The sequence below is a fragment of the Nesoenas mayeri genome (genome assembly GCF_963082525.1).
Source record: "Nesoenas mayeri genome assembly, chromosome: 3".
NCBI lineage: Eukaryota > Metazoa > Chordata > Aves > Columbiformes > Columbidae > Nesoenas > Nesoenas mayeri.
The window spans coordinates 67984756-68002492 of NC_137544.1; the positions used below are offsets into that span (position 1 = coordinate 67984756).

General features: G+C 41.7%; 1 protein-coding gene across 1 annotated transcript in view; it reads right to left on the reverse strand.

Moving 5' to 3' along the window:
- Positions 1 to 2682: 2682 nt before the first annotated feature.
- UST (uronyl 2-sulfotransferase) overlaps positions 2683 to 17737 on the reverse strand; it is a gene marked incomplete at both ends in the record, with an annotated part of 164212 nt that continues 149157 nt past the window's right edge. The window contains one exon of the mRNA XM_080341719.1: positions 2683 to 2963. Within this exon, the coding sequence (XP_080197845.1) occupies positions 2683 to 2963 (281 nt within the window). The remainder of the gene's footprint in view (positions 2964 to 17737) is intronic.

The window sequence follows — 17737 nt, forward strand, 5'->3', positions numbered from 1 at the left end:
AACACCCACCTTTTTCCCTCCACAGAGATTTACAAGTACATGCATGGCACTTCCTACAAAGCTGTCGTGGGCTAAACGCTTACAAAAACGATTTTTTTTTTTTGAATAAGAAATATTAATCAGACCAAAATATAATCATTTAAATCAACTTCTTCCTGAGCAACTTAGAATTTGGAATGTGCTGAAAAGTTTCAATAAATAAGTCAAAGATTAACCAGCTTAAAACGTACCTTTTCAAAAGTAAAACATATTTCATGACAGACAAAGAGTCTGTAGGACCAGGAATCTTAGACACTATGTGCCAGATAAATTTATGAAGTACCATTCAAGGAGGAGAGGCCAGGTTGATTGTTACGAAAAATACAACAACATTAAAACCTAGCGAGTAAATCATTAAACAGGTTTTGTATTTAGGTTATAAGTAGTGATGGCTGAAGATACCATTAAATAAACAGATTAAAATAGACTTTATGGTAAGCGGCAGTGAACTTGCAGGAAGGGTGACTGTGTTAAGTGACTGATTATTCTGTTACAATGTTGGTAAAAAGAATGCAAACAGAAATTATGAAAGGTGCGAATATTAGTTTTCTTTCCAAAATGTAACAACTCCACAGTGTGTAAACTAATCATTACTCTTTCAATGTAATTTCACAGAAACCACTTAAAATATACAATGCAGCAGATTTGTATTTTAGCTAGTATGTTAGTTGTTATCTGTGCCATTTTCAGCTTGCTTTATTGTAGTCCCCCATGGTAGTGCACTGCTACCACCAACCTGGGATGTTAATAATGAGAACAGAATCTTCCACATAATATTTTCTAGAAGTCAGCATCTTGTCTTAACACGATTACACTTCTTTATTTTTGTTCTCTATGTGTAGGTACAGTAAAGACTGACTGCTGATGAAGATGGGCCATAATGTTCATGGGCTCTCAGCAGGCTCATGGAAGAGAAAACCCTTGGAAAGAACATTCGAGCTTAGCCCGAGTTTATATGCCTCGTCCATCACAAAATAACTTTTGCTTATTATTTCAAACTGCAGGATTACCTTGCAGTCAGCAGATAAGCTGCTGAGGCAACCGCAAAAAAGGAAGCAAAACTTGCCTGGTAGATGTTTGAGAAAGGATGTGAGTTGGACAGAGGTGCGTTGCCCCTGAGGGGTTACTGGGGCTCGTCCTGGCAAGAGTTGCAAACCCTCAGCCCTGCTTCTTTCCTGTGCCCTGGGACAGGAATTTATTGCTATTATCCTCTACTCGTTCAGCTGCTTCTGGTCAATAGAGATGCACGAGAGGCCAAGGCCTCGTCAAGCCCCTCCCCAAGCTTCCCTATTCTGCCTTGGAGCAGGTGGCCAAATAGCTCTGCCCATTGCTGCCTGCAGGCCGGTCGCTTCTGCGCCACCAAGGCTGCACCTCACAGGGAACCCCGGGGACACCCACCTGAGAGACAACAGCATGTCACATACCAGAGCTATTTCCTTTTCCCCTAATGTTTGCTGATAATAACTGTGATTAACAAGGGCAACTTTCACAGTGACTGTCTCACCAACCTATCACTGAATCAGCTTTGGTTTCACAGTGTATGCCACCTTCTTTGTTTTATCATTCTGAAATATTTCACCTAGACATGTTGTGTGTGCCTGTATTGTTAATTTAACTTCTAGCCATGCTAGAAGTCTGGTGTTTGCGATGGTTGGACAGCTGCATTCAGCTTCTGATGTGAACAATGAAACTCTGAGATTGCAGAAATACCAGTCATGCTTAATAGCAGTTCCAGATCATCTACATTTTTAATGAGTGACTTTTTCTGTATCTCTTCAGATTCGTGACCCATATGAAGAATAAAAATTTACAAATACCCTTCCTGAACATAAAAACCATACACAGCACCTTTTCCTTCAGAGTTTAATAGAAACATACTCAACTGCAGAAACAAAACTCTACAGTTTAGGTAACCCTGCCTTATGCTTTGTACCCAGGTGTTGCCATTCACTGACCAGGTAACTTTTTCTGCTCTATGAACTAGAGGGGTTTGCCAAAACCATCTAGTATCTGTTACTTGCCTTATGCCCACTAATATTAATTTGCAAGAACAGCAGCCTTGGTCCTTCCACAGCAGGTAATTCGGAAGCCATTATCTAGCCCCCTCCTGAGCCTGTTATCCTCCACGTGCACGGACACGGTGATGGCTCTAGCTGTACCACTGGAACCCCAGTGTGCTCTGGGCAGAAAGAGACACTCTTCCCACATGGCTCACTGCCCATAGTGCACGCTGCCGGTAGTCAATGCTGTAGTGATATGCAATGAAGACTTGTTTCTGGAGAAAGAAAGACATGAGTTTGTAAAATTCACTTTTCAAGGCTGCCTCATTTTTTCTTTTATGTTTTGCAGATTCCCAGAGGACTATTGTGCACTCCAAAAGTTATTTTGTGATGGACAGTAGATACTTCTCTCTTCAACTATGCTATATAGCAATGATGATATAGAGCCAACACCCTACAATGAAACAAACCTGCAAAACCAGGTATCTCCTAATGGCCCCAGCATGTGGGAATGGTCTCCTCTGTTCAGTTTCAAATGCTGCTGCGCATTAACTCAGTTCCTCAAGGAATTACTTTTAATAACAATTAAAAAAATCTTAAGCTCAAGGGGTCACCAGAAGAGAAAGGATAGCTCTTCCATCCATCACCTTTTATAGATATCCTCTAGCCACTTTTCATCATCTTCTTCATCATCTATAGGTTCCTCTGTTTCCAAGGGAGAAGGAATGAAGAACTCGGGTCTGGGACGTGGTTTCCTGATATGAGACTTCAGTCCAAACTTGCGCTTTAGGAGGTGGAACTGTTCTTTGACATAGTAATAGAACTCGTATTCATATCTCATGCGTTGGTATAGGACCTGTATTGCTTCCGGAGATGGGACGGTCTTTTTCACTGTCACAGTCAGATTGCCAAGTTTCCTATGTTCTATAAAACAAAAACAAGCAACATGGTGTGTGCTGATTAATGAGACCAGACATGAACTTTTTTTTTTTTTTTTAAATGATTAAGGCATGGCCCTACTGCATCACTGATACAAATGAGCTCAATCTGTCTCCTTAATGATGGATTTACTTTTAAGAGATGAAAAAAATATAAATGTTTGAAGTTAGACTTGCGTGTTTAAATATGGCTAGTTCATACATGGCATTTGGCATTGCATGTAGTCACCGAAGATCTTAACTGGTAATGGCTACCCAACAGTGCAAATTGGGTCATACAGTTTATAAGCATAAACCACATGTCCATGTAGTTACAAAAACCCACATAAACCCACAATCTTGCCTGGCTTTGGAAATTTTGCCTGGCGCACGTGAAGTACATATCCAGCACACAGCTGAGCTAAGCTAATCAATTATTTCCTCTGTGGCATACTATGGAGTGTCTCAGTTGTGCTTTATCATTGCTCAAACCTAAACAGATACATACCAACCTGAATCCATCTCAGGCTAGCACCAAAACATTGCTGGCATCACCACACGGCACCTTGAGACTGAATGTGCTTGTTGACTTTCTTGTCCTGTTATACCTGTTCATTAAACTAGACTCATCTTCCTGTTGTGCCCCGGGACTGGAAGATTTCAGCGTGTTTTTCTTCACCTGACAACATTTGCTTTGGTAAACTGAAACAAAACACCTTTACTGTTGATAAAGAATTAGAGTTACTAACAAAACTACTGAATTGCCTCTTTGACCCCTCTCTTAATAGGTTATTCTACCATTGGCATTGGAAGCTAATGTATTTGAACAAGGTGTAAAGCAAACTCTCAAGGCACTAATTTTGCTGTTTTCTACTAAATGGCAACAGGCTGCCAGATCATCCTAAGTATTTTCTTCTCCAAGACAGAAATGTAACTGAAAGTCAGCTGTGATGAGAACAGAAAAAGCTGGAACTACTAACCTGTAGCATCAGTGTATCCCCCCTAACAACTGCAACTTCCTTTAGGAGCAGTGGAGATTAATGCTATACTGATGAAGTACTACTATTATAGCTTCTATAATTAGGTTTTCCAAAAGCTCGGTGCTCCAATTCAGTACACCTCACATGTTACTCTGAGAGAACACAATGCCCATGGAAATGACAGCAATAGCCTCAGAATACCCCTGGGTCCAGACAAGGCAAGAAGAAGGGGCTTGCATGGAAGCAAGGAGAGGCCAGGTAGATGTTGATAATAAACGTTTTTCATGGCAAGGATAGTGAGACAGTTCAGTAGAGCATACAAGTTACAAAAGCTCTATTTCTGGAAGATTTTAAGAGCAGATTAATCGATTCTCTCCTGAGGGAAGACACTCAACTAGGGGACATCTTAAGGCCATTTTCCATGACTCCAAAACCAACAGATTAATTTTAATCTTGTCAGTCCTTACTTCACTTCCTTGCTCTCTGCTACAACAGCAAGGTCTGCATGAGAATTTATAATGTCTTGGCTTCTGCTGCTCATTCTTTCCTTAATATTTATATCCTCTATTTGCACTGCCTCTAATGCCAAAGAGAAATCCCCATATTCTACATGACTACATAGACAAACTTTTGCAGTGAAGAAGAGCTGGATTTCGATATGGAAACTTACTCCTTATTGTAATAGCAGTTCTGCAAGTTGAAGGAATTCAAAAAGGTCAGGCCATGAAGCACGGCAAAGGAAAAACTTCGAAAGAGGAAGCAAATGACAAAGAACATTTCACATCTCCAGAGTCCCAGCAGCAGCAACCACCCTCACGTCCAGAGAGAGTCCCTGAATCAAAATGGGAGTTTTGCTCCCGGGAGCAGTCCTAAGCGAGTTCTTCCAACACACCTGCCAGCAAAGCTGAGCAGCTTAGCAGCTCTGCAGAGAAACGTGCTTCCACAATGGCTTACACATGAGGCTAAGGGATGGATCAATGCTTCCTAATAGTAAAAGTGAGTTGTTCTTGGGATTCCACAAGCAATCCATTCATCCAAGAAAAATAAGCAAGAATTATTTTTTAGGGAAGAGAGAAATTTTAACCAAAGGAATCCCACTTATTTCAAGAGGTAATAAAAGATGAGTAAATTCAGCTAGCAAACACAACAGCAATGATCTTTAGACAAAAAGTTAGTATTACGCAAGATCTTAAATCTTGAAAAGTACAACAGAAAAGTGAAGCACAGCTAAGTGAACATGAACTGCTTTCTTTACATTTTAAACTATCAATGTTAATATAGCCTAGTATATCCACACATACAAATTTATTCTAATTTTCAGACCATGGACATACATTTTCCCACTTCAGAGTAACGGAATTAAAGAAAAAACAACTGAAAGCTGTTAATCGTAATACTATGTGAGACAGCACGTGCTGCTGGGCTGGACATTCGCATATTCATTTGACTTAATTGTGTGACACACATCTGGCGAGGAAGAAAAAAGTTACATCTGAAAGAGGTCTTCTCCATCTCAGTTTTGCTTACCAATTACAGCAGAGTAATTTGAAATGTAAGAAAGATACAATAGACAATAGGTTAACAAGTTATCAAACATAATGCTGTTCTAAATCACAGAAAAAAAAATATGTAAAGCATTAATTTTATTTTGCATTTGTACTTTTAATTCCTTCTCTAAAGAAAGAATGGTTTTCATTAGCTGGTAAAAATTAGAACATGCTGCTCTGTAAATAAATGGAGATTGTACACCAAACTTCGTAGTTCTTTACACTGAAATCTCTGTCTCTACTTATATATCTATGTAATTAAACAACTTAGTACACAGAGTTCTTTGTTCTTTAATTACAGTGATATATGCTCTATGCTTACTGGCTGTTCACAGTTTATTAACTCATATAGTTTTATTTAGACAGGAGTAAAATGATTACAATATACAAAACCTGAATCAAAATAAAGAAGTGATCTTTAATGTGCTGTCTAGCTAAGAAAAAGTTTAAAGGAAGGATCATGAAATTCCTGCATTTAAAATAGACATTAGCATAGAAAGCACTCCATGTCGTTAGTGAACAGGCAGATTATTTTTGATGAAAATACTTACGTTCCCCAAGAGCTTATTCTCTTCTACACCACCTTTACCAGAGACCAGAAGAGACCAGCAAATGTCTCATATTTTTAAATTCTCAGACATGTTCACATTGCTATTGATGGGTATGAGATGAATACACTCCAGGAAGGACACTACTCAGTGTCTGTCCTCAGATGAGACGGCAACTGCCTTCTGATGACTGAGTACTTCAAGACATTCCTTTTTTTCATGCTTAGTCGGTAGCTTCCATCAGCTTTGCAGTCTGGTTTTCTTTACAAACTAGGCAGCAAATATACACTACTAAATATTGCATTTATTAAGCTTAAGCCTTTATACTGCTTGCCAACTTCATTTTTATTTTACATAGGTTATTTCTGTCACAGAAAAATCCATTTACCTTGCTGGAAAAAGCTCTTTACTTCTAGGGTCCCTCCAGGACTCTAATTGGGAAAAGCCCCCTCTTCCAGCCCCAGCTCCCTTTGGCGGCTGCTCCCCCAGCAGAGCGGGGCACTCGTGTTGGGCCCAGGAGCGCTGCCAACCACAACAAGGTGACAAGCACCAGGTTGTTTTCTTGGGGAGGTGATCGGCACGGGGCAGGACCAGTCACAAGGGAATTTAGCGGTGGTGTCCCAGGCAGGGAGCAGCCAGGCACTGCGTTCCACCCTCACGGCGAGCAGTGAGAAGACAGCAAAACAGCTCATCGTCAGGATTTGCAGTAGTCACGACATAGAGGATTCCTATTCTTCTTTGGTCTATGCACACACCTATGTGTATAGATGTAAACACACGTACAGATAGAAACACCCAGCCTTTGGAAGGCCACAGGAGAGACAGAGATTTCTATGGCTTCTGTTGGTTCCCCTTGCAGCGTAACCACCAGTAACCACAGTGCGTAAATAGCTGGGAGGTGCTCATTGTCAGATGGTGTGAGTTGGGGCTGTGCCTGACTGCAGGCTCAGCCTTTTGATAATACAAGTGAATTTTGCTTTTTCTTTTTTGCACTTGAATTTTAATTTAGACTGGTTTCTAATCTTAAACACTCTTAGAAGGCTCTTTAATACAAATATGCACAGAACTGCCCCTTGAAGTCACCTTAACCACCTCTCCTCATCACAGAAGCAAAATGGAAAAATTAGGTAGATCTGGCTTAAAGCCAAAACAACAATCTGCATATGCTACATAAACCCAGCTGTCCCACCAAAGGACCCCCGTTTTACGACCTTTGAGACAGCTAACCATATGGAGGGCAACAAACTACACCATTTACCTTTTAGGGTTATTTTTTTTTTTAAACTGTGTTTGCTTTGGCATTCTTTTAAATTAGTAAAAAGAATGTACTATACAGCAACCCAGCCTCCCAGTGCAGGCTGCTCATGCCTTGAATAAAGACGAAACACAGGGTATGCAGATATGGATGGAGAAAATTAAATTCTTTTGTGTTACCAGGTGATGAATATTTAGCATTACTTTCCCCGCTGTCACTTTTTCTTTTTTCTTTAAAAAAACCCAAACCCTAAGAAATTTGCTTTACTTACTGCAGCAATCCAAACCATAGGGAAAAGTGGTTTTTACACTTTGTGGCTCAAAAAACCTTGGACTGCCATATTCAGACAAAATGATCCTAAAGGCATTCTCCACCTCAAAAGAGAATTTCGGAGTGACGCTCTCTGCAGCACCCCGCTGTTTCGGCTGGCACGAGGCAGAGGCTTGCTCCTGGATGAAGGTGCAGGGAGCTCAGCGCCCTTGGGGATGCGCTGAGGAGAGGTGAGCCGGGCTGCAGCCAGCGCAGGACGGCGGTGGGCGAGCGTCATCACCCGCTCCCCTGGCAAAGGTTGTGGTGGAAAAACCTCATGCCGAGCTGTGCTGCGTTAGGGCTGTGTGAACACGATGGCTGTCACAGATACAGTAAACTCATTTCCTGGAACTACACAGGGAGGCCCCGCGTTTCAGTTGTACGCAGCTGAGCTGCAGCACATACCTACTTCTCCACAGTTTAAAATGGAAAGAAATGTATGTCACTGTGGTTGGATGTGACGTATGAATCGGCGAGGGCCTCTGCTTGATATGCCGCTCAAATGATTGCTGCGGTGCTAAAACAGGGCTCTGATGGCTATGCTAGAAATGATCTCCCTCCTGAATATCAAACTGCAGCTCAGCAGAAAATGTTCTGGCACCATTGATCTGCCTTTCAAACTTGAAATTTTGGCTCTCGAAGGATATCTGGGAAAGGCTAGTTTTGGACAAACAGCTGTGATGCTGATGTGTTTGGCTCACATGCTGTCTCTCCCATGGCCACGGGGCTGCTGCAGCTGAGGGGCGTGCGGGGCTGGGGCAGGCCCCGGGGCCCCCGTGCCCAGTGGGAGGAGGGTGCTGGTGCACTGTGGCCGTGCTGCACAACTGAGCACCTCGCGTGGGCTCACGGTGACTACGGGAAAGCAGGGACTGTGGAGAACACCCACCAGAGCACAGACCAGGAAGAAGTGTATTGAAAAACAAAGCTGATGAAAAGGTGAGCGGTAATTTGTCCCATAGCATCTACTAGCTTTGTCTGTCTGACATACCATGAATCCCAATTATTAACCTCCTTACTGCTAGTTTACTCTGTTCTCAGTTATGCACATCAACAAAATAATGTTTAAGTTTTAACAACATGTAGATAAAGATGAGACACTAGTGCATACTGAGGACAGTTACACCAGGCTCACCAGCAATGCTTGCTTTGTTTTCGCATTTCTCTCCTGAACTATTGTGCTGCTTTGATGACATGGAATGGCTCCTAACTCCAGGGGACTAGAAGAATTCCAGCCCGCTGGCACACAGCTATGTCCTGTCTCCTAAAGTTTAGATAAGGATCTCTCTAAAAGGACAGCTCTCCAGGGGTCATGGAAACACCCAGAACTCCAGAGACCTGCAGTCCCATGCAAATCGGATGTCCTCTTGATCCAACAGGGACTTTGGGAGCAAATACATCAGACTGCAATTAGCACAGACACTGCAAAATGATGGCTTCCAATGACAGAGACTGAACTAGGTGAAATGGTTACAGCAATGCTCTTTCTTCTTTCTTACCACTGCAATGAATAGGGAAAACAGAGGGAAGAATAATGTCACTATTAACCTAATATAATTTCATTATTATCATTAACATAGACAAAATGCAGGGAGCTCAGAGAATGATAACCTGACAAATAAAAATAGAGGGATACCAAAATAGAGATTAGCCAGGAAGATCTCACAGATATAATCTAAAATACACATAATAAAACAACTACTAATGCTCAAGGATGTAAACACCAAGGAGGAGGCATGGCACAATTCAGAACAAGGAAGAAACGTGTTAAAAACAAAACGACACGACAAAAAAAGAAAGGAAAATATTAGCGATGAATGTAAGAAGTACCTTGGGCCAATAAGGCTGAAAATAACAAAAGAAACCCCTTCCTACGGTATGCAAGTAACATATATTTGGAATATATTGCACTGGTCTGGCTCTCAACTGGACAACGTAACAGTGATATGCATCCAACAGTGCTCTGAAATACTACTTAATCTATTAAAGGCATTATATCACTATTATGAAACACTCGCCTTACAACACACTCAACAGTGCAAATATAGAACTTCCTCCATACTTTGTAAACAGCTACACTCTCAGAGGTCTCTTCTCCAGCCAGGAAGTATTTATCATGAAATCTCCAGCTCTCCTCTTGGAAACTTCAGTGTTCTGCCTTTACTCCCACCAGTTCAGAGCTGTGGATCCAACAATCTGGATTTCCAGCCACATGGGACACCTCAAGCCGACCCCCCTGTACCATATACGGCCTCTGCTGCTGCCCCAGCCTGGAAACCTGCTGTATCTCATGCATGATCACATAACAAATCTCAACAAGATCTTCTAAGAGACTCCTTTGTTTGGCACACTTTAATGTTGCATTCCCAGTTAAGGAAAGTTAACACAAAAGGGAAAAAGAGCTGAAAATTAACCCACATTGGTAGAGTGAAAAGGCAGATTCTCCTAAGAATGTGGCCAGGTACTTTTATTGCTGTTAAGCAACTTCTAAGTTGAACTAGACAGAGTTGGAGGTGCCAAAACCAAAGTCATGTGCAGAGGAAATGCCAGGATTCTCTAGTTTGAGTTGCTGAGAGAACAGCTATAGTTCAGTTCATGTGCAATTTCTAATATATCTTTTATAGCTGTATAAGTATTATTGAATGGATCTAGTCAAATCTACATCTGACAAAAACACAATCTAAAACCAGGTTCTTACAGATCGCCTGTGAACAGTCTTGTATCATAGGTTACACAGATACTAACATTATTACTTTTTTGCAGGCAGAAGAGCAAGTTGCAGTGATTGAGACAAATTCCAGCAGCACTCATGAGCAGGAAAAACTTCACCACAGGTATGTTACACAGAAAATATGCAGAGATATAGCCTGGGATTTGAGAACCTGGAGCAGGCATCTTGCCTTTGTGCTTGAAGTCACAGTAGACTGCGACCTATGATTTTTGTCCACAACAAGGAAGCGGTGGGACAGACGTGCTGTGGAAGCTTAAGATGTCTACAAGGGATGGAGCGAGGTGGACGTGTCTCTATTTCCATATATAGCACTGATGAGTGCAACACTGGCATATAGCATCCAGTTCTGTAATGACATCCTAAATCAGACTGGGTGTGAAAACAGCCTCAGAATGAATACTGGGGTTGGAAGGCACACCTTAGAGAAGGATGATAAATTAATTTTGGTCAGCTTACAAAAAAAAAAAGAAGATTGAGAGGTGACTTGTTTGCAGCATCTGCAAATTTTCACAGTGAGAAAATTATGGATACTGAGGGGTTGGAACCTGAAGCCAGAGAAATGCGGAAGGGAAGTAAGGCACAGCTTACACCAGAACAAAATAAAAAGGGTTGATTTGCTATCACTTGATATTTTTACATCAATGCTGGATAACCTAACCAACTTCAGTTACTAATCTCTGTGTGGAAGTAAGAGAAACTGTGTGGCCTGTAGCACACCAGAGACAAGCTGAATGAGCCAATGGTCCATTTACGTCTTTCCTTGATGCAAATTCCAAAAGTCTTGCACGTGTCAGAGCACCACTTTTGAAAGCCTTTGTGTCAGTACCTTTGAGATACCTCAATGTGCATGCCATTTCAGGAAGACGTCTGAAGACCTAATTTGCTACCTTTTCCAGCTGTCGGCTGTTCAAACCTAGTGGTCACCACTCTGCAGTATCAGGCCTTACAGGAATGTGAAGTAACACTACATTATTAAAAAAATGGCCTTAAAAAATGTTAATTCTGCGTGCTGCCTCTTCCTGTCTTCCTAGAGCATACATTTGACTGCTTCTTGCTTTATATAACTACTGAGAAACAAAAGTAAAACTACTAACTAGGACTAAAGTAATGGCTAATAGTAAAATTTATGCACCGCCAAAGTAAAACCACTACTGATAGGGTATACAGGACTGGAAGATGTACATTACTGTATGAAAGCTGCTATTAAAATGGAGATGAAAAAAAAAATCAGTTCTCTTCTCCCTTGTGAGAAATCTGCCAGTTCTAAGAAGATTTTCTCCCAGCTATGCCTGCACACAGACAACTAAAAGCCCTGAAATTGCTTTATTTCTTATTATTGCAAGTTACAGGCGGTCAAGAGAAAATTCTCTCTTTTGCCCTTAGGTTCTTTTGTGTATAATGAGTGACTGAAGGCAGCCAGAGGCTGAGGCACTGGTGAAGAAGGAAGAATGCTACCAGAGCAGAAACAACACACTGTTCCTTTCAAGTTCACCCCCTCCTGGCTCACAGCCCGACTGCTTTGGCCATGTGCCAGGGTCTCGGGACAAAGACTTCCTCCTCTGGCCAAAACCGAGGAAAAGGGTCCGTTGTTTAACACAGGCAGACTTGTTTCAGCCAGAGAAAAAACTAAAAAGAAGAGGAATTATATTAACTGGAAGTCCTGGGAGAGGACAGTAATCTCCTAGTGTGGCTAATACAATTCTTACCCCATGCTTTTCCCGGAGAGGGAATGTCTTTATCCTCTACAGTTCAGGCTAGAAGGCAAAGTATAATGTCTCAACAGGGCTAAAACCCTGCTGTTGCCAAGGTCTTTGCATCCCCCAAGGTTACTATCACCAGAAACAAGAATGCATCTTTCCTCCTTCCAGGAAAGCCCAGGCAGCCCGCTGTTCCCCTCCATGCCAGCACCAATCAGCTCATGTGAAGGGTGAGCATCCTTACTCACAAAAAGACAGAAATTCCTATGCACCTAGCAGTCTGATGGATAAATAAGCCAAACGTTTAGTTATACCAGGACTTCACAGGGATCGAGGCTCCTGCTGGATTTTCAGTCATTAAACCCACGTCAAGGTGAATTCACACCTTGGCTTTTTGCTGTCTCTGCAACAAAGTCTGCAGCCCTGCTCTGCCATGGGGAACGTGGGACACCTGGGTTCCTGCAACTTGAGAGGTCATGTCCCTCTCTGAAACCTCTGAGGCAGATGCTGTTGCAGAGGTTAAACAGAGACGCAGTGGCTCTTCACGCCAACCTCAGCACTTCTTTAGCAGCACAGCCACAGGAGGTGGATGGGGACTTGAAAAAGGTAGAAGAAAGTCCCTAGGTTTGGTGTGACACATTTGATTTTGAGCACCATTGTGCCTGGCTGAGGTGGGCTACCTCAGAGGCTGCATCACAGGACATAGCGTCTCAGTGAGCTGTGGCAGGAGACTTTCTCTAGCAATTATTCATACATCTGAGGGTTTTCAGAAGCAGGTCCCAAGGAGAAGTGCCATTTCAATCTGCTTGGGTTAATATAAATGAATACAGGACATTTTAGGTGCTTAGATGCTGTTCAAACACCACTGAGATTTATACATGCATGTACTGCTCTGTATTCCAGACAACAGATTTTACTCCTGAAGGAGGGGGAAATAGCATTTCTGAGATCATTTATGAGACAAATATCTGTGCAAATGAAGGCCTCTCTATGCACCCTGTGCCTCTGCACCAGACTAGCAGCAAAGACAGCCAACTCCACAGTACTCCCCATTTGTCTGCAAAGACTTATATGACCAGCTCCAGCACACCTTGACCATGCTAGCTCGTGCATCAGCGCCAAAAGCAATCTATTGAGAGAATGGTGTATACTCAACCATCCTTTTAAATTCCACTTGCATTTAAAGTCACTGTGCTGAAAGGAAAGGGATACATGGGCACATGGTTCTGCCATCTATCACCCTGTTTACAGGAAGTATATTCTCAGTAGCCTTAACTCTATTGCAGGTTAAAGGAATTAGCTGAGTACTGTGAAAATATCCATGAACCAGAATGGGAGGTTTACACGGTATGAAAAGCCACTGCTCCTGCACTTAGTCCTACAAATTGTCTTACATCTGCAGTATTTCAATTAGTAGTTTCATTCCAGTGCTAGAGAGACTGGCTAGTATTAAAGTTTCTGGGATGACTGCACTGTTTTGATTTAATGACAATACTAACCCTGACATAATGACTACCATGCTTCAAGGTTATACCGTATGAAACTTTCCCTTGCCATTAAGCAAACAGGAGATAAAATGACCCACTGCCTTTTTCCATTTCAGTATTTATGGGCACACATAAACATTGACCCTTCTAAATGAGGATAAAATGGGACAGAAACTAGGAAGGATGTGACAGCAATTAGGAAGCATTCTTCAAGAAAAAGCAGTTTTTGGAGTGAGTGAGGTTACTAAAGAAACCCCTAAACCTGCAACAAACCAGGCTTTTCCTGAAGAACGTTGCCATTTGCTACATTGCAATCTTCAGGAGTGGCAAAATAATGGCTCCCAACACTATTCACATGACATGCAACATTAAGAGTTGCATCAAGGAAACCCTGTTGTGGTGGGTTGATTGCAGCCAGCAGCCACTTTCTCACACCCCCTGACCAAACCATGGGATGAGAGAGAGAACAGGAAGAACGGAAGCAACAAAAGTCCTAAGGACAGTTTGATACATGGGGAAAAAAATAAACGATGCAAAGGGTATCCCTCACCATCTCCCACAGAGACCAGTGCTCAGCCAGTCTCTGAGCAATGGCCACCTCGGAAGCCAAAACACCTCTTCTTCCTCCTCCACCTCTGCTCTTACTGATGAATATGATGTTATATGGTATGGACCATCCCTGTGACCACTTTGGGTCAGCTGTTCCGGCTGTCTCCCTTCCCAGCCTCTTGCCTGTCTCCAGCCTACTGACTGGGGGTGCAGAGCGAGAAGCAGAGAAGGTCCTGATGCTGTGTGAGCTCTGCTCAGCAACAGCCGAAATCCTGGTGTGTTGTCAGCTTCCCTTTAGACACAAGTCCAGAACACAGCACTATATAGGCTGCTCTAAAGAACACTAGCTCGAACCCACCCAGAGCCAGCAGAGTAGAAGCAGCTGCTGTCAGGTGTGGGCAAATCTTACACATCTGTCTCCACAAAATTTAAAATACACACAAAATACATAATGCATGTAACTGGCGCAATGGATCAGCTGAAGTACCCACTTAGTCACTTTACTGGGTATTTGAATGGTGGTCAGTAGTGGATGCCTGGTGGAGTGGCCAAGGCACAGACCTCATCTTCCCTCTGATTCTGGTGCTCAGCGGCTCTGCACCCCTTGAGCCAGGAGCTGCCTGGGGGGCTACAGAATGCAGTGACACAATGAGTTTCTCCACAAAGGCAGTGGTTTTGCAATCCTAGCGAGGTTCTGGTCATCAGCATGGTGTGCTGCAGGGAGTTCCACACTGTAGGCATTTGTTGGTTTAAAAAACACAACAAGCCAAACCACACAAAGACTGCCAACCCTTTATGTCTATTTTAAACTTTTAAAAACGGATTCTCCCTAAGAAATCAAGACTAATCATTCTGCATTCAATCTTTTTCTACTTTTTGTTTGTCCCACTTCACTTGTCTTTTTTCCAAATTCAGAGGTCTATATATTAAATTCATTTTCCTATGAAAGACATTCCATGTCCCTGACTATCTCCCTTGTTCCTGCTTTGTACCTTTTCAAATTCTGTTAGATCGTTTTTGAGATGGTGTGATTAGAGCTACAAATAATTAATGGAAAATGCTGCAATTTTTGGTTAAAAAGCCATACAACATATCTTTTTTTTTTTTTTTTAATATTTAAGAATCAGAAGTAAATTGTAACTTATGTGTCTTTACCACAGATTTGAACTGGTGCTTATCCCAAAGCACAGACTGAGATTACTTCTTTAACATAAAGGCAATTCCAGGGCAAGAGACGACTTTGACTTCATAGGCTAATTCTAAAAGCAAGAGGGGAACCTATAAGTAACTTTAACTTATTTGGTAAACATCGAAAATATCATTAAGAAACAAGAGTTATCATTTCAGTGCCCCATTTCAACAGATATTCCTGAAAACAACAAATCTGGTTGTGAATCTATGTAATCTTAATTCAATTCGCTAAACTTACCAGAAGAATAAATGCCTGAAATTTCACTCCTGTGCAAAAGTTCAAAGAAGTCCCGAAACCATAAATAATCATCTTTTTAAAGTCTGCAGACAGAATGCACTATTGATTTAAACCAACCAAACAAAAAACCCAAACAGAAAATTTTAATGAAGTTCTGTGGAAAACATGATGAAAAAGTTATCTGAGAGAATGGTACATTCAGGGTTTCCGTAGTAACAAAAACAATAAAAATAAAAATATAATTAAAAAAAAGGGGGGAGGAGGGGAGCTTTGTAAAGGCTTATCCAAAAAAAAGAAATGAAAAAAAAAAATCTCTAGGAGGCGTGATGTATGTTTACATAGGAGGGACACCTGCTGTGCTGGATGTGCATACGCACTTATACCTGGTGGCAGGGCCCCAAGGCCCAACTTTTGACCCAGGTTCGGCACCCACTGGGAGCCCAATGCAGGCAATCAGGTTTTGTCTTAGTTCTGAGTATACGGGTCACAGAACCCAGTTCAATGTCTACATGGAGGCCAAGTTCTCCTGTGAGCTCAGAGGTGCTGGGAATATGAAATTGTGACTCTGAGCTCTTTAAAAATACATTCCTCACAGGCTACTCTGGTGTGGCCAGTGACTATGGTCACTGGTTTCTAAACAAACACGGTAACTCGGGCACATCACGTTCAGCTGACACTTCATCCATCTGCTTGCTACAGTGGTTGACAGCACTTCTGGCACATTCCCAGAGCATTTAATTTTGTTAAGTACATTTACTGAAGAACTGAAAACCCCTTAACTGAGCAAATATAGAGTCCTCATAACTACTTTTTTTTTTTTTCATTTGGTCTGAATAACAGTGGGAAATGAAAAACCACAAGGCTGAAGGAAGTGAAGGGACTATTTATGTAGCATGGGAAAAATTAAACTGAGATTCAACACTTTAAAGTGGGTGACATCTGTTTATCAAAATAGTTTTGTTGTATCTCTTTTGCCTTTGATTATCCAGTCTGTCTGCTAGAACTCAGAAACAGGGATGCGGTGCTAGATTGGTCCTTTGATTTTAGTGGCAATCTGTGTAAGTCCTGCCACTACTTTGAAATAAAAATGTTGGTCTGGCATTACCAATTGCTAATAAAATATACCAATGTATCATGTGCCATTCCTTCACAAAATTACTCACATGTGTATACAATATGAAAAGATGTGTGGGACTTGGAGATTTTCCCTTTTTGCACACGAGAAACGAAGAGTCTATGTGCTTTTTATTTCTGTTAAAATAAAACCTGTTGAACAAGTGGGGTGTGCACCAAGATGTAATCCAGAAGGATAATAGAAGCAGCGTGTGAGCTAAACAGCTGAATTAAGCAGAACTCAAACCATTGGTTTCTACAAGTAGCTTGCAAAAACACGCACCAAGGAAAACAATTTTCAGCAATTCAAAGCAGAACCTTTGGCTGAGGGGTAAGTCTACCCTTAAAATAGGCTAAATAACGTGTTCTGCAACTGCACAAAGTACTGGAGCCTACCAGGGATCACATGCCATATATTCCACCAGCACCAGAAGGCAGTGCCAAGTAAATGCTGAAATTCGATATGCAGACAAACATGCTTTGCAACTTCACTGCTCTTCTGTCACTAAAAGTTCTAGAAGAACTGGGCTGACACTTTTGGCAAGCTGTTTGCTAAAGTGTAAGATGACAGGCCGAGGTTTTACTGTTCTCGGCCATCGACATTGGTACAGTGGCAACTAACAGGCAAAGTTGTGCAAGCTGCAATTTGTTCCTGTTATTTTCAGCTAATAAGAGCTGAAAATGCTTGACTGTATAAAGGGTTTGCAGTCCCACAAGAGCTATTCTCAGTAATATCAGGAAGTATATACATGTATATGAGGATGTGTGTGTATGTGTGTATGTGTACATATGTGCCTATCAGGATAATGTCTTTCTTTCAAGGGCTTGGACACCAACAGCACTAATCATTTTTCACTGTGCTGACTGGAAAGAACAATTTTCCATTTGCAAACAAAACAAAATAGTCCTAACAAGAGAAAACTGTTTCATTGTGCTTAAAAAGATTATACATCCTCCATGCTAAGCATCTCACCTGGTTGTTAAAGAAAATAATTTGGTTTAACACACAAAATCATGGACTAAACTACGGATCCAAAACCAGAAAACCTCGTCAAAGTGCTATTTGGCAACTAGGATTCCTAGATTGCATCCTGTCTCTAATGCCTTTAATTAACATCACAGGTACTCAAAATTTAACT